Source organism: Pezoporus wallicus, unplaced genomic scaffold (assembly GCF_028554395.1).
Source record: "Pezoporus wallicus isolate ANWC-B61680 ecotype Strahan unplaced genomic scaffold, APGP_CSIRO_Pwel_v1 contig_8006, whole genome shotgun sequence".
Taxonomy (NCBI): Eukaryota; Metazoa; Chordata; class Aves; order Psittaciformes; family Psittacidae; genus Pezoporus; species Pezoporus wallicus.
Genome location: NW_026635487.1, coordinates 1,343,162 through 1,356,145, shown reverse-complemented (window position 1 = coordinate 1,356,145; position 12,984 = coordinate 1,343,162). Strand labels below are relative to the sequence as shown.

Sequence of the window (12,984 nt, the reverse complement as noted above, 5' to 3'; positions counted from 1 at the left end):
TTGTGCCATCACCCAGCTGCTGAATGGTGTGGAAGAAGAGGCTATTGTTAGCTGAGGTTGTTATATTAAACATTATTGCATGACCTGTGTATTTTTCAAGTTCAAGAATGAGCCCACAGTTGGGGCCATCTAAAAGAAACAAATATTCTCAGGACAGCTGCTCTGTGTTTATATCCCTGTCTCCATACAAGGGCATCAAAAGCATGACTTATAGGGAGGGACACCAAGGCACCAGGAGGCCACGCAAGTCATACAGGGGCCACACAGCCAGTCAAGAGTCCAGACAAGAATTCCTAGCCTGCATTCCCCCAGGATATAAATGTACACACACACAGACATACAGAGCAACTCACTTAAAAGGTCTGTGTCTCCCAGTCCCTAACACAGAACAAGCAAAGCAAAAAGGAATTGTGACCACTCTGCAGTGCCAGAGAAAGCCAAAAGGTGCATAGCCATGAGGGTAAAAGAGGAAGCAGCTGGGAAGTTTTAGTAATAGAAAGGTGGGTTTTGCAAAAAAAAAATGAAACCTAAGGAAAGCCACAGACTTGCAGTGCTGTGAGGCACAGGAGGTCCCGGATCTCACAGGCCTCTTCTCCCCTGCTTTGAGAAAGCCCATGCTTCCATGCTTGTGGAAGTCTTGCTTTTTGGCCATGACTTCGGTACAGGAGTTACTGTGAGTTCCTGAAGTTTTCCAGGAAAGAGATGCTCAAGGGCGAGGGTTGAATTCCTTTTTTTCCCGAGCATCTGCTGCCATCAAGTGGCAAACGCTGCAATAGCACCCAGAGCCTCCCAGGGCACCCTTGGCAGATGGACAGCCTGGGCCCTGGTGGCACCCACAGCCTGGCAGAGCCACCAGGGAGCCCATGTCCAAAGTAGGCAGCTCCGGGAAGGAGGGAGTGGGCTGTCTCACGGTTATCTGGATAGGGAAAAGCCCGGGTGAGTCACAGACAGAAATCAACTGCTGCAGAAGACTATCAAATCAAGGGCTGACGTAGGAACAATAGTTTAGTTCAAGCCCATTTGCCTCACATACTCCCTTCAGATGCTGTCTCCTCTAATGCCACTGACCCTTCTTATTCCACCCCACACTGGAAGGTGGAAGAGGGAACTTCTGTGCCCCAGGGCCAGCACTCCAGTAGCCAGAAGGCACTGTAAGCTTTGCCAAGTCCCTGCAGTCCAGCTGGGCACAGGAAATGCACGCCAGGGACATCAGCCAATTGTTCATGTTTTCTTATTTGCAATCTTGTAAATAAAAATCAGTCAGACAAGAGCCCTGAGGGCCCAGCCAGAAACAACCCAGTCCCCCATCATCTGAGAGTGTCTGCCCTACATGACTCACAGCTCTGTCTGGCACATGCAAAAATACACCGGGCACTGCAGTTTGCAGAACACTGCACGGCAGTATGGTACATGGATAAGAAAAGAAGCAACCACATACCTAGAGGCTCTGAGGACAGAGCTGAGATGCCTGAAAGTTAGTAACCCTCAGCCAATAAATGCCAGCCATCTGCTTCAGAGACCTTGTTCATTGCAAAGACTTAGACATAACAATTAATGAAATCTTCACTTTCCAAATGTTGCAGCAAAGGCTCAGCTCATCATCTATAGTGTCCCAGTACCCTAGAGCAAACACATGACTATGCAACATGGCCCAACACTGTGCAAACAAGCTCTTTTTCTGACAGCGATTATACATTTAGGTATTGTAAGCACTGCTCTCAAATTACTCGAAATAAATCCAGCTGAATCCAACAACATTTCTTCTACTTCATGGTGATGTAACCAGATGCTCATGATGGAGCACTTCAGAAAGATGCTTATGCTCCAATCTGTAACAAGTTGGGAACACTGGAGAAGAGCAATGGAGACTGAAGCATTATCTTACTTACTGGCCCTCCAAAACACCAGCTCCAGAGCATTAAGGGACAGATCCACACCACATAACTACAGGACCTAACTGGCAGAATAGAATGCATACGTAACCCCAAGAACCTAGGTTCAAATCACATCTGAAATTATGTGACTGTGATTATTAGTTCTATAACCATTAGGATTGAAGGGTCTCAAAACCCTTTACTAAGTTCTCTTCCATCTATACTGCACAAATACAAGTAGTAGAAATCAATCTGTTCAAAGGTTTTTTTTAAAGAATGAAACCAGAATTTAGAGCAAGTCTCTATCTTTACCTGTTTTATACAGGGAAACCAAGGAACACTGCACCAGCACTGGAATCTGTGGGAGAACGACACAGCACACACATCATGGGAAAACCATCAGCCTAGGCCCTGTGGGACAGATGGATCTTTCAATGGGCCATTAAGTAATTTGTCATGAATGCCAAAATGCTGTCTGAGAGACATAAAAGCCTGGAGTTGCAGGCAGCAACTATGATCCACTGGCAAAGTAAGCTGACTTGCCATCAACACCTGCCTATGCCTATTAGCCTCTTGCTGTCAGAAACACTACACTGAGGTTACCACAAACTGAAGTCCAAGTCAAAAGAAAATGAAATACCATGCATGTAAGGCACCACTCAGACATAGTGCTGGCAGAATTCACACTTTGATGCGGGTTTTGCACTCTGGCACCTCTTCACCTGCTTTCCCTTTTAGCCGGACAGAGGGGGTACGTAAGATAATTTCAACCTGACTTAAGCTATCTGAAAGCAGATGCTACTTCGGTGAAGTGACTCAGAAAATCTTTCCCTCTATCTTCATCAGGGTCTCATATTGAACCTTCACAGCACACATTGTCTTGTGTCCCACCACTAAACCACCTTAACTCTTTCCATTCTTTGCACTCAAGAGCCCCCCCCTTACACAATTTCTTTCCTTCTCCATTATGTTCCCCATTTCTCGTTCCATCTGAGACACCTGCTTAAAAAACAAATGTGCTCCTATCACCCCAGAACAATACATTTCAAATAAGCATATAAAAGACCTTTTATTGACACGAATAAATTGATTGGGACCATTACTCTGTAGCTGCTTCCCACAGAAAAAGCCTCTTAAAAGCAGCCTGAGGCAGGGAAGCAACATTTACATTTAGATGAAGGCATTTCTGTCACAGCACATCCCAACAGTTTCTGGCTCCAGGTATTGTTTCCAGAAGAAATTAGTGAAGTCAAGGAGCTTTGCTTTAAGTAACACAAAGGGAAAAAATATTTCAGAAGTCACCCTGCAAGCATGTTGTAGTCTGGAATCACACAGTCTGTAGGCAAAACAATGTCAACAGGTGAAAGGACAGCAGTACCACCACAGCAGGGAGAAACAGCAAAGGAAACCCATTTTTGTTTATGTCTGGAAGGCTGTTTTTCCAGTACAAACCCTGTTAAAATGCCCTGCTTTGTGTGTATGTTACACAGGTTTCTATCACAGTTCCCTTACACACTGACAAGGGACTAGATTCAATGCTTCTGTGAAACACTGTAGTACCACCACAAATTTACACCATGGAGGCTTTACGTCCAGCCTTTCCTCAGTTCATTGTACTCTAAGTCTTCAAGATATCTGACAAATGAAGTGCGTGGTATGCTGCTTCAGTACTGACAGAATGGAAGTGCTTTGCAAAGGTACCTATTTTAACGTGGGGCTTTTTCCTCAATGAGTACAGCTCTGACAAGGATTTTCACTTGGCATCTGTGTTCCCAACCCCCACAGAAATGTCAGTGAATAGCTGACCTGCAGTTTTTGCTGCTGTCAGTGAAAGGCTTGTCTGTGCTAGAAATTCATCCTATTGCAGCACTACACGATAGTTACAAGAGTAAAACCAACAGATGCAAGTACAACCAATAATATTATGTTTTACAGTCTTATCTGTTGTAAAAGAGTAAGCATCCTGCAATCAGTCAGCTGGGAAAGAAAAGTATTCTCACCTAATCAGTACCACCTACAGTAAAACTCAGCACAGACGAGGCTTTAATACAGCAATGTGACGGATGAAGGAGGACAGACAGGTAACAAACCTTCTAGACCCAGCACATTCTCTTGTTGAACCAAAAATGCACATCAAAAAGACCAAGAAACAAAAAAAAAAAAAAAAAAAAAACAACCCTCATTAAGTTTCAAAGATGTGCCACAGACTGAGACAGAATCTAGCAAGGGGAATTATTTAAGTATTGCCATCTGAATGAATTAATATTTACAGCTCAGTGCCACCCTAGGGACTGGTCTCTGCTCAGATTCCAAGTCTAAGGTCAACTTAGAACATGCTACAACCTCCACAAATGCAGGCAGAGCTTCCCCATATGCTGAGACAGCTGCAGAGAACTTCTGGCTGCTCTCCCGATGGCCTGCCTTCACCTGGAGGCCCCTGTACATCAGCACAGAACGTGCACATGATGGAATGTTTAATTAATGCTGGTTTATTACAAGCAGTGAGACACTTCATAGCGGCCCTGTGTCAAACCCTTGAGTTCTACAAACCATTTCAGTTCTATACCACAAGACACTTGGACATTTATCAAATCATGGAAGCGGTTGCAAACATACATCTTCTCACTCTGCAAAATCAGAATCATTGTACTCTTCTTGAGAAGTAACAGGGTGGCACCAGGAGCCAAGTAAAAAAATGCACTGGCACAAGGGCACAATGGCATCTGTGTATGTACTGGAAGATAAACCTTCAGAATTCCCAAAAGGTATAGCTCCAGAAACTGTTGAAACACTTAAGACCCTCCAGCCTTCCTTCCAACGTTTGTTGTCTTTCCCAACACATCAGCTAGAATGGAAGTTTCTCCTTATCTCCCAGTATGTTTCATTAATGGCCATGTATCTATGCTGTGTTAATAAAGTCCTAAAAACGATCCTTGTTTACCTTCATGCTTCCCCACACTCAAAACAATGGCTAGAGGAACATCTGCAACACAAAAAAGACCTTGCTGGCAGATACACTGGCCATCCTGCAGTTCTGCCCACTGGAAGATATAGTGCGGGGTGGACCCTTTCACAGAACACCCATAAGAGCACCCAGAGAATTCATGTATTTCAAAATGGACATTTTGACTATTAAATAATTCCCTTTGTTAATCCTCTCGCCTACTTCCAGTGAATTGCCACAGACACTCTCTTGGTGATAAACAAACCCCTCAGTATTATGAAGTTCTTGGGGAAACTGGGCAGTGTGTTCCTCTACTCCTTTGCTTTTGCCCTACTCATGCTTCTTGAAATACCACTCCTGATATAGTAATGCTACTGTATAAAAAGCATTAAGCTGTGGAAGAACAGCCCAGAGAAGCCAAGAGAACAAAGAACAGGTGACATTTAGATGACAATAAAGCAATCCAAATTAAGAGGCAGGAAAACCCCCCACAAAGCTGTGGCTGAGGATTTTGAAGCATACAATCAACCATGTTATCAAACCAAGAATACTGGATTCCTTTGTCATCGCCTAGACGCTGTCATTTGGGTCCATTCAAACAAGCTGCAGTGCCAGAGAAATTTCCATCTCACAGATTTGACTAATAGTCTGTTCCAGCAAAACCAAGACCCCAGGCAAACTGAAATACAACTCCACTGACATCATGCACAACTATTTTTCCAAGGCCAGTGCATCAATTTATTCTGTAATTTCTCTCCCATACACATGTTCCCTGGTGCAGGAAACTCAGCCTCGCAGCTACAGAGCGACACAGGAGCGCTCATAAGCTAAGCAATGACTCTGCAGAGCACGCTTCTTTGTGGTGACATTGCCACAGGTAAGGACGTTGGACAAATATTTAAAGAGCTAACAAATAATGAAATGGAACTGCAACAGCATGCAGAAAGTGGAAAGACACAAAAGTCATTCAGAGTAAAATAACTGCTAACAAGACCGATTGCTTGCATCTGGGTCTTTCACATTGACAACTGTACTTGCGAGTTAGTTACCCTAAATATGCCTTGGTTTAAGGGAATGCACACTACTTCATTCACATTAATGATCACTAAAGTTATGCACGCTTACACTGAAGCTGGATTTGATTTACTGCCCTAAAATACATACTCTTTCAAAACCTGAGAGATGTGAAAGCAATGGAATTACCAGATCCTGTCCTGGACCTGATTTCTACTGGCTCAGTGTCCTCCATTCACCAAGCGCGGGTTTTTGTAGCGCCTGTCCCCTTTTCTGCGGGGCAATGCAAGAAGAACCTAACCCAGCCAGCCAGAAAGTGGATCTGAACAATGTGCATTGAGAAGACTCATTTCTCTCACTTGTGAGACCCCAGGAAGACACACTAAGGTTGCGTCAGGAACCCGCACTCATCAGCATTCAATGTTACATGTGTCAGGTGCCATTTCAGAATGCAGCTCTGCAAAATGCCCGAGTTTATGCAGGTCAATGTGTGGGTTGTTCGGTTTTTTCCTTTTCTCAGATTCCTCCAATTGTTTTTCTTTTAGCCAGAAGCTAGGGATTAGGAAAAGGGCAGAGAATTGCATATTTATATATAGAAGCAGCTGAATTTGCAGAGCCACATTACCCCTTCTTGATGAGCATCTGTAAAGAACAAATTCAGCCTGGCTCAATCATCCACTTGGGATCTGTCGTTTGCATTATGTTGGTTTTATCTTTTGTTCCAGTTTGGTTTTGCAAAGTCAACACTATGAAAAAAAATTCAGGCTTAATTACCTTGCATTAAAGATGAAAACAAGCACAACAGCAGTTTGCAAAGGACGACTTGTACATGCACGGCACCCAAAGGCTCTCCCTTCCAACATCAGACACTGAGCCTGATACACTCAGGGTGAGACTACCCTGGAATAAGATCAAACAGAAACAGCAGCAAGGCTTTCTCAGGCTTACCTGTCACATACAGCAACAAGGGAGGGTCAACAGCGACTGGGACACATGGAAGAACACCTGTCGGAGCAAAATGGACGAACTGAGCACACAGAACGTGTCTTTTGGGTGCCTCAGAGGCCAAAGGATACGTGACAGAAGCACAGAGGGACACGGCTCCTCTGGGGACCAAAGGGACACCCTCAGGAGCTGAGGGGAAGATGGCGCCCGTTGGCACCAAGGAACTCCGGCAGAAGCAGCCGTAACCTACAGTCTGCAGTGCCCTCCAGAGGCAAACAGGCTGCGCCGAGGGGAAAAGCTGTGCTCCAGAACCCCCTCCCGCCACCTTTCAGCCACGCTGCTCCCTGTCGCAGCACGGAAGAGCCCTTACCTGCCCGCCTCCATGCCTGAGGATCCCCCGGGCACCTTCTGGAACCTTCCGGGCCAGCCCTCACAGGAGGCGCGGCCCCGCCCTCAGCCCCTCCCGCCTCCCCTTACACGGGCGCCGCTGACACGGAGCCGCTCCAGGCCTTGTGTATTTTATATATATATATATATATATATATATATTTGTGTGTGTATAAATGGATTAAAAATAGCCATTACTTTAAAATCAAAAACAAAACCAAAGAAAAACTGCACAAAAAAATGTATTTTCTACCTAAAACTCATCACTACAGCCCTATCAAAAGCCAGTAATTAATAAGAACATTAACAAGTTATTAATAAGGTGAACTGTCTACAATTGGAATGAAAAATCAGTAGGTTTTTCCTTCTTCCTCCAGGGCTTTATGTGAAGATGCCGCAACAGCGCCTGCTGTTAAGCTTTTGTCGTATTACTAGCTGTATGTGAGGAAAGGATGAGGGCAAGAAGCAGAACTAAAGTGCATCAGTACAGGACATTCTGGGATGTGCTGTTCTTGCTTTCTAATTGCCATAAGCAGCCAGAAGACAGAGTTTTACACGGTTTTAGGCACTGCAATGCACAGGAATGTCCCCAAGGAACAGAACAGTGCAAGAGCTACTTCTTCTCGTGTTCCAAGAACAGAAGGTGACATTCTGGGGCAAAACACCCACATTCATCTTTTCTCCTTGCACCTACATGAATGCAGGCTGTAAAAAGCCAAGCACGGCATGGGAAGGACTGAAACCCAACAGCTTAAGTTCCTTGTTACAGCTGACGTGACATTAAAGCCATGCAATAGATGGACTCCTGCCTTTACTCTTGCAATGGCAAGGCAGCCATTAGCACACCACCACTACTGCAACAGAGCTATAGTGCGATTAATGCAGTGATAAAAACCCTTCACCATTCACCATTTTCCGTCTCATTCACCTCAAAAAGGGAGGGCAGCCTGAGCCCATCCAAGTTCTACATTAAGTACAGGGAATTAAAATTACCCAGAAGAAATGTCAAATACCATAGCACATGGTCAAGACAGCCTCAGAAAGGGCACTTTGAGCAGCTATTTCCAGTAGACAAGATCCGACCTTCCCCTTATATAAAATGCCACAGGGTATAAATAGAGCAGCCTCTTCAAACAGGGAGCTCCAAACTCCTGTGCAATCTGTCATGAATACTTGGCCCTCTGCTTCAAGCACACTCAAACAACAGGGCACTCTCTTCTCCCTGCACTCATTAGCCTGAACTGGAGTCAAAATACCTCTCTACTACTGACAAATCATAGATTAAAGCAGAGCCAGATCAAGAATGCAGCCTTCCCCTCTCCTTTTGGTCCAAAGGTTTAGATACTCACCACCTCTCTCCGTGGCATCCCACTGCCCTAAATGTTGGTGATGCAGATTATCACAAACTGCCAATACAGAACACTCAAAGAGCTACACATATACATTATAATCTCTGCCAGATGGAAGACACGGAGCCACTGCAAATGTACACAAACACGTAACTCCATGCAATTTGAAAGCAAATTTCAGCTTTTCGGCAGGCAGTGATTAGACAATGAATTATTGTGCATCTTCCTCTCTGCAATTACCCCGTTGGAAAATGCATCTCTTGCCAGCTCAGTATTGGTTGTTAGTGGCACAAAATAACATCTCTTAGAAAACAACATGCTTAAAGAACTAGGCTCCATGTGTGTATATAGTGTACTGTATCTCATTTCAAGTCCTCAGGCCTCATTCCCCCTTTGCCTGTCTTCTCAGCACCTCTGGTTCACAAGCAAATGTAAAAGATGTTGAACTAGGGGAACTGTCCTCTCTAGTTTACAAATTCTCATCCTTCTACTCATCTTTGGCTGATGCAATGATAAAAGCTTATGCACACACTTCATCTTAGCTACTTGCTTGTGCTCAGGCAGATCACTGGCTACAATATATGACCATTGTACACAGAAAGCCCCTGAAGTCATGACAACCAGAACATCCTTACGCATTCAGTCTTATCAATGTGACTGCTTTACCTGGGGGAAAAATACGACAAAGTTATACAGTACAGCCCTAGAGCACAGATGTGCCTCAGGGAGGCAGAATATACTCTAACACTGGACACGATGTTGCTGTTTGGTGTGCTGTCTATTAAAAATAAAGTGACCTCAATGTAGTTAAAAATAAAGCCAAGAAAGACAAACCAGCGTTGTAACAGACAAGATGGCCATCCCATATCATCCCAGAGGAAGATAACCCTTTGCCCACTTGACAACAATCACGAGACACATTTGGCTTGCAGGCAAACCCTGGCTGCTGTAGTGTAGCTTGGTTTTATTTATGTCCACAAATATTTCAAAAAAATTACAAAATACTCAAATGGAGAGAACACAGAAGTCACGATTTCTGGGTTTCTACTCTGTTTACACTGTGTTATCCCATCGCAAACTACTCATATATACATTAAGCTTCAAGATATATATAAATGTAGCAGTCAGAATGTACACTCTGCTTTAACGGTGCAGTGAAACAAGCTCAACCATGACGACATAGAACAAGAGAGACGTTTCAAAAACACTAAAGCAAAATGAAGAAAATCAACTTTCCAAACAGAGGGAAAACAAGAAGAAGAGAGATTTCTTAAAGAAAAGCAAAAGGTCTGGGTTGTTTTAACAGGGCATCGAACACCGAGATGGCTTCAAACACCACTGCATGTAAAGCTGTAGTTAATCATCGGTCTGAAGTGGAAGCATTTCAGTGCTTATTTGCTGACTGAATGTGAACAAAAAAAACAAAAAACCCTCCTATAAATTACCAGGATGCTTTTCTGGGGAAAACACAAGTTAAAAATCAATTAATAGCTTTTGAACAGACTGCAAACTTCAGCTGAAAAAAACAATACAGACAGAGAGAGGACCATGGAAGGCAATCAGCTTGGGTTTTTTTCCTTAAGAACGACTAGGGCTAAAAATAATAGCAAAAGAGAAGGACCAGAAGAAATGGCTGAACTCCCCCAGGCTCCCAAATTACCCATGTTAAAACCAAGGAGGGGTGATTTACCTGAAATGGGCCTAATTAGATCTTTAAAGTAAGCTGAGGCACTCTCTCTGCTGTGCAGACTGATCTTAGCAACTACTCCACTGTGTGCAGAAGAAAACCATTTCACCTGATCGCTGCAGACCTTAACTGAAGGCATTGACTGAAGACGTTACCATCCTCGATTCTAGACTGACCTCATGGTTTCCAGCTCTCAAGATACACTAGCTGTTCCTCCTAATGCCTTCACACACTTCAAACATAGATGGAAATGATTTAACGCTACTGCAGTTCTGTAGCACTGAGAAATCTGGAATGAGGACAGAAAAAAAAGGAAGATCAACATCAGCTGAAACAGTCCTCCCCTCTCTCCTATACACTCTTGCCTCAAGTGGACCAGGAACACCCTGACTCATGTTTTTAACTGGTAAATTGATGTTAGTAACTGTCCAGCAGTAATCTTTGGGCACTGACTCTGGTTTGAGATGCATGAGGCAGATAAAGCACTGCGCATGCCATGCCTTCCATCAGGAGGTATGATTAACTACAAGTTTATCAAGCATGGCTCAGTATAGTCTTATGACACAACCATCACACTGAACAGTCTACAACAGCAGAGAGAGAGCACTCATGACTTAAAAAGAGAGAACGGGGGGGAAGTTATGCACCAGGAGATAAAAACTGGCCAGCAGATTCAGATGTCCATTGGTTGCATCACCCTCTGCTCTGGCAAAGAAAATGCATGGCAAAACAGGGAGATAAAAAAATGAATCTGTCTAGACAGTAAGCAGAGCTGTCTCCAGAATAATGCTCGCTGGCCTTCTGTGCATTCCTCTCCTCCCCTCCACATGGGAACTAGCCAACAGGAGTTACTCTGCGCAGACCTGTTGTGTTGGGAGTCAGTAAATGTTACTGTCCACGGTTAATCCCAAAGCAGGAAGTTCCTGAGATACAGAACACTGGTGACAGTTAAAAAGTTTTTTTGCTTACAAACCCAAAACTAAAACAGTCCAAGAGAATTATTAACTGCTCTTTGCAGAACAACTTTAACAACACGAGTGGAGTTGCCTCGTCCACTTTTCTTAAGAACATATCAAACAGAAGAGGCCAGAAAAAGCACATCCTCCAAAAGGATGCACATGCATACAAAATTCTGGCTGTACTCGTTTGAGCCATGGAACATGTTTAAAAAGAGATTTTGGAACAGATTATTCCTTTCAATTTTTCCCTACATTCTAAAACCAATGTAGTTAGATTAAGTTTCAAAAGGTAACAGGAAAGAAATGTATTATGGCCACACTGAAAATGAACCCTTGAAGGAGGCATCAAAAAGGGTAAGCGAGCTCCAAGGGACATCTGTACTGCTCAGAAACCCAACTCCACAGAAATCAGCTGCAGAACAGAGAGATGTAACACAAACAGAAAACCTCCAAACAACCAAACCAACCAAGAAACCAAGAACAGAAACAGTCATTTGCAACATTATCCCTGCAACTCTCTTTAATGCTTATTGTTGACAGCAAACCAAATTTCAAGCTTTGACCCATGTGAAATTATTGATTTCCCTTTAATTAAAGGGATAATTATATATATAATTTTTTTTTATTAAAAAATCAACTCTGTATTCTGTCAATACCAGGTAGGAATTCACAATTTGTGATGTTACTGAAAATCAAGATAAATGCTTCTGGAGTTTGCGTTTTGTTTCGTTTCTCCCCTCTACCCAAAAAAAGGTTATTTACAGACTTAAAAAGCCATGCTGCAGAACTGAGCTCTCTTGAAAATTATGAAGATTTCCTACAATGTATTAAAATAAAAGTAATTCTTTTATTATTATTATAGCACTTGGATTCAGAGCTTGTTATGTCACCTACTTGCAATCCTTGTTTTTATTAAAATAGCTATAGATGCATTGAGTGTCTCTTCACGCACAGTGACTTGTGTTGTGAACCTGATTCTAGCACCTACTCAAAACAAACTAGTAAGAAACAAAGTAAAACCCCCAAAAAAACCAAGATTGCAGGAAGTTCTCTGAATATTCCACACAGTCCTGTATTTTCAATAGGCTTCTGAATACGTTGTCATGCAGGGAGACCCACACCAGTCTTGAGAAATCTTCTCTACAAATGAAACACTATGTTGATTAGTCTCTACTTGTTGGGTGGTTGTTTCTGGTTTAAATATATAAAGAAATCTTTATAAGATATTCTTTGTTTCCTTTTGTAGCTCTTATTGTGTGTAAAAATGTTCCACTCCTTCCCAAGGACCGGGGTTTCCACAGCCAGCATTACAAATAAATAATTTATTACAACTGTTTGTCGCCTTCTTTCTTCAGTCGACTGAAAAGAGAGAGAAAACTCATTTTAACAAAACGAAGGAGGTGTCAGACACTTCAGAGACAGCTTTGGCTTCCTGCTCACCTCACCCGCGGCCCTGAAGGGAACAGAGGTTGCAAGAGGACTTGTGAGCTTTCAGCACAAAACGAGAGCCATTGTAACAGCAGCGATAAGGCTGGCTGCGGCGGGAGGAAGCGCTGACCTTTTGCTACTGCAGCACTCCTTACATGTGAGCAAGATCACTAGTGCCAGCTCATCAGGCTTCAGCTTTATCTGCAGCCGCAGAGATGACAGTCAGCTTCAGGCTGACTGCCTGCCCCCATGGCACAAAGCCAGCAGGCAATTTCAGACAGCAGAAGCAAGGGATGAAACATCAGAGTAAAGCAGCGCAAGGCAGGTGTTTAATATGCTGCTTCCTACGTATCCTTGCTACCCACAGACATGTGGAATGACCCTCGCTAGGTGCTAG

At 43.5% G+C, this 12,984-nt stretch overlaps 1 protein-coding gene across 8 annotated transcripts in view; it reads right to left on the bottom strand.

Annotated features, from left to right (window-relative positions):
- Positions 1 to 9,457: 9,457 nt before the first annotated feature.
- The window catches only part of RERE (arginine-glutamic acid dipeptide repeats), a 222,064-nt gene continuing 218,537 nt past the window's right edge, over positions 9,458 to 12,984 (bottom strand). For all 8 annotated transcript variants that reach the window (XM_057432133.1, XM_057432141.1, XM_057432172.1 and 5 more), the window contains one exon: positions 9,458 to 12,518. In XM_057432133.1, the coding sequence (XP_057288116.1) occupies positions 12,485 to 12,518 (34 nt within the window). In that variant the 3' untranslated portion in view covers positions 9,458 to 12,484. The remainder of the gene's footprint in view (positions 12,519 to 12,984) is intronic.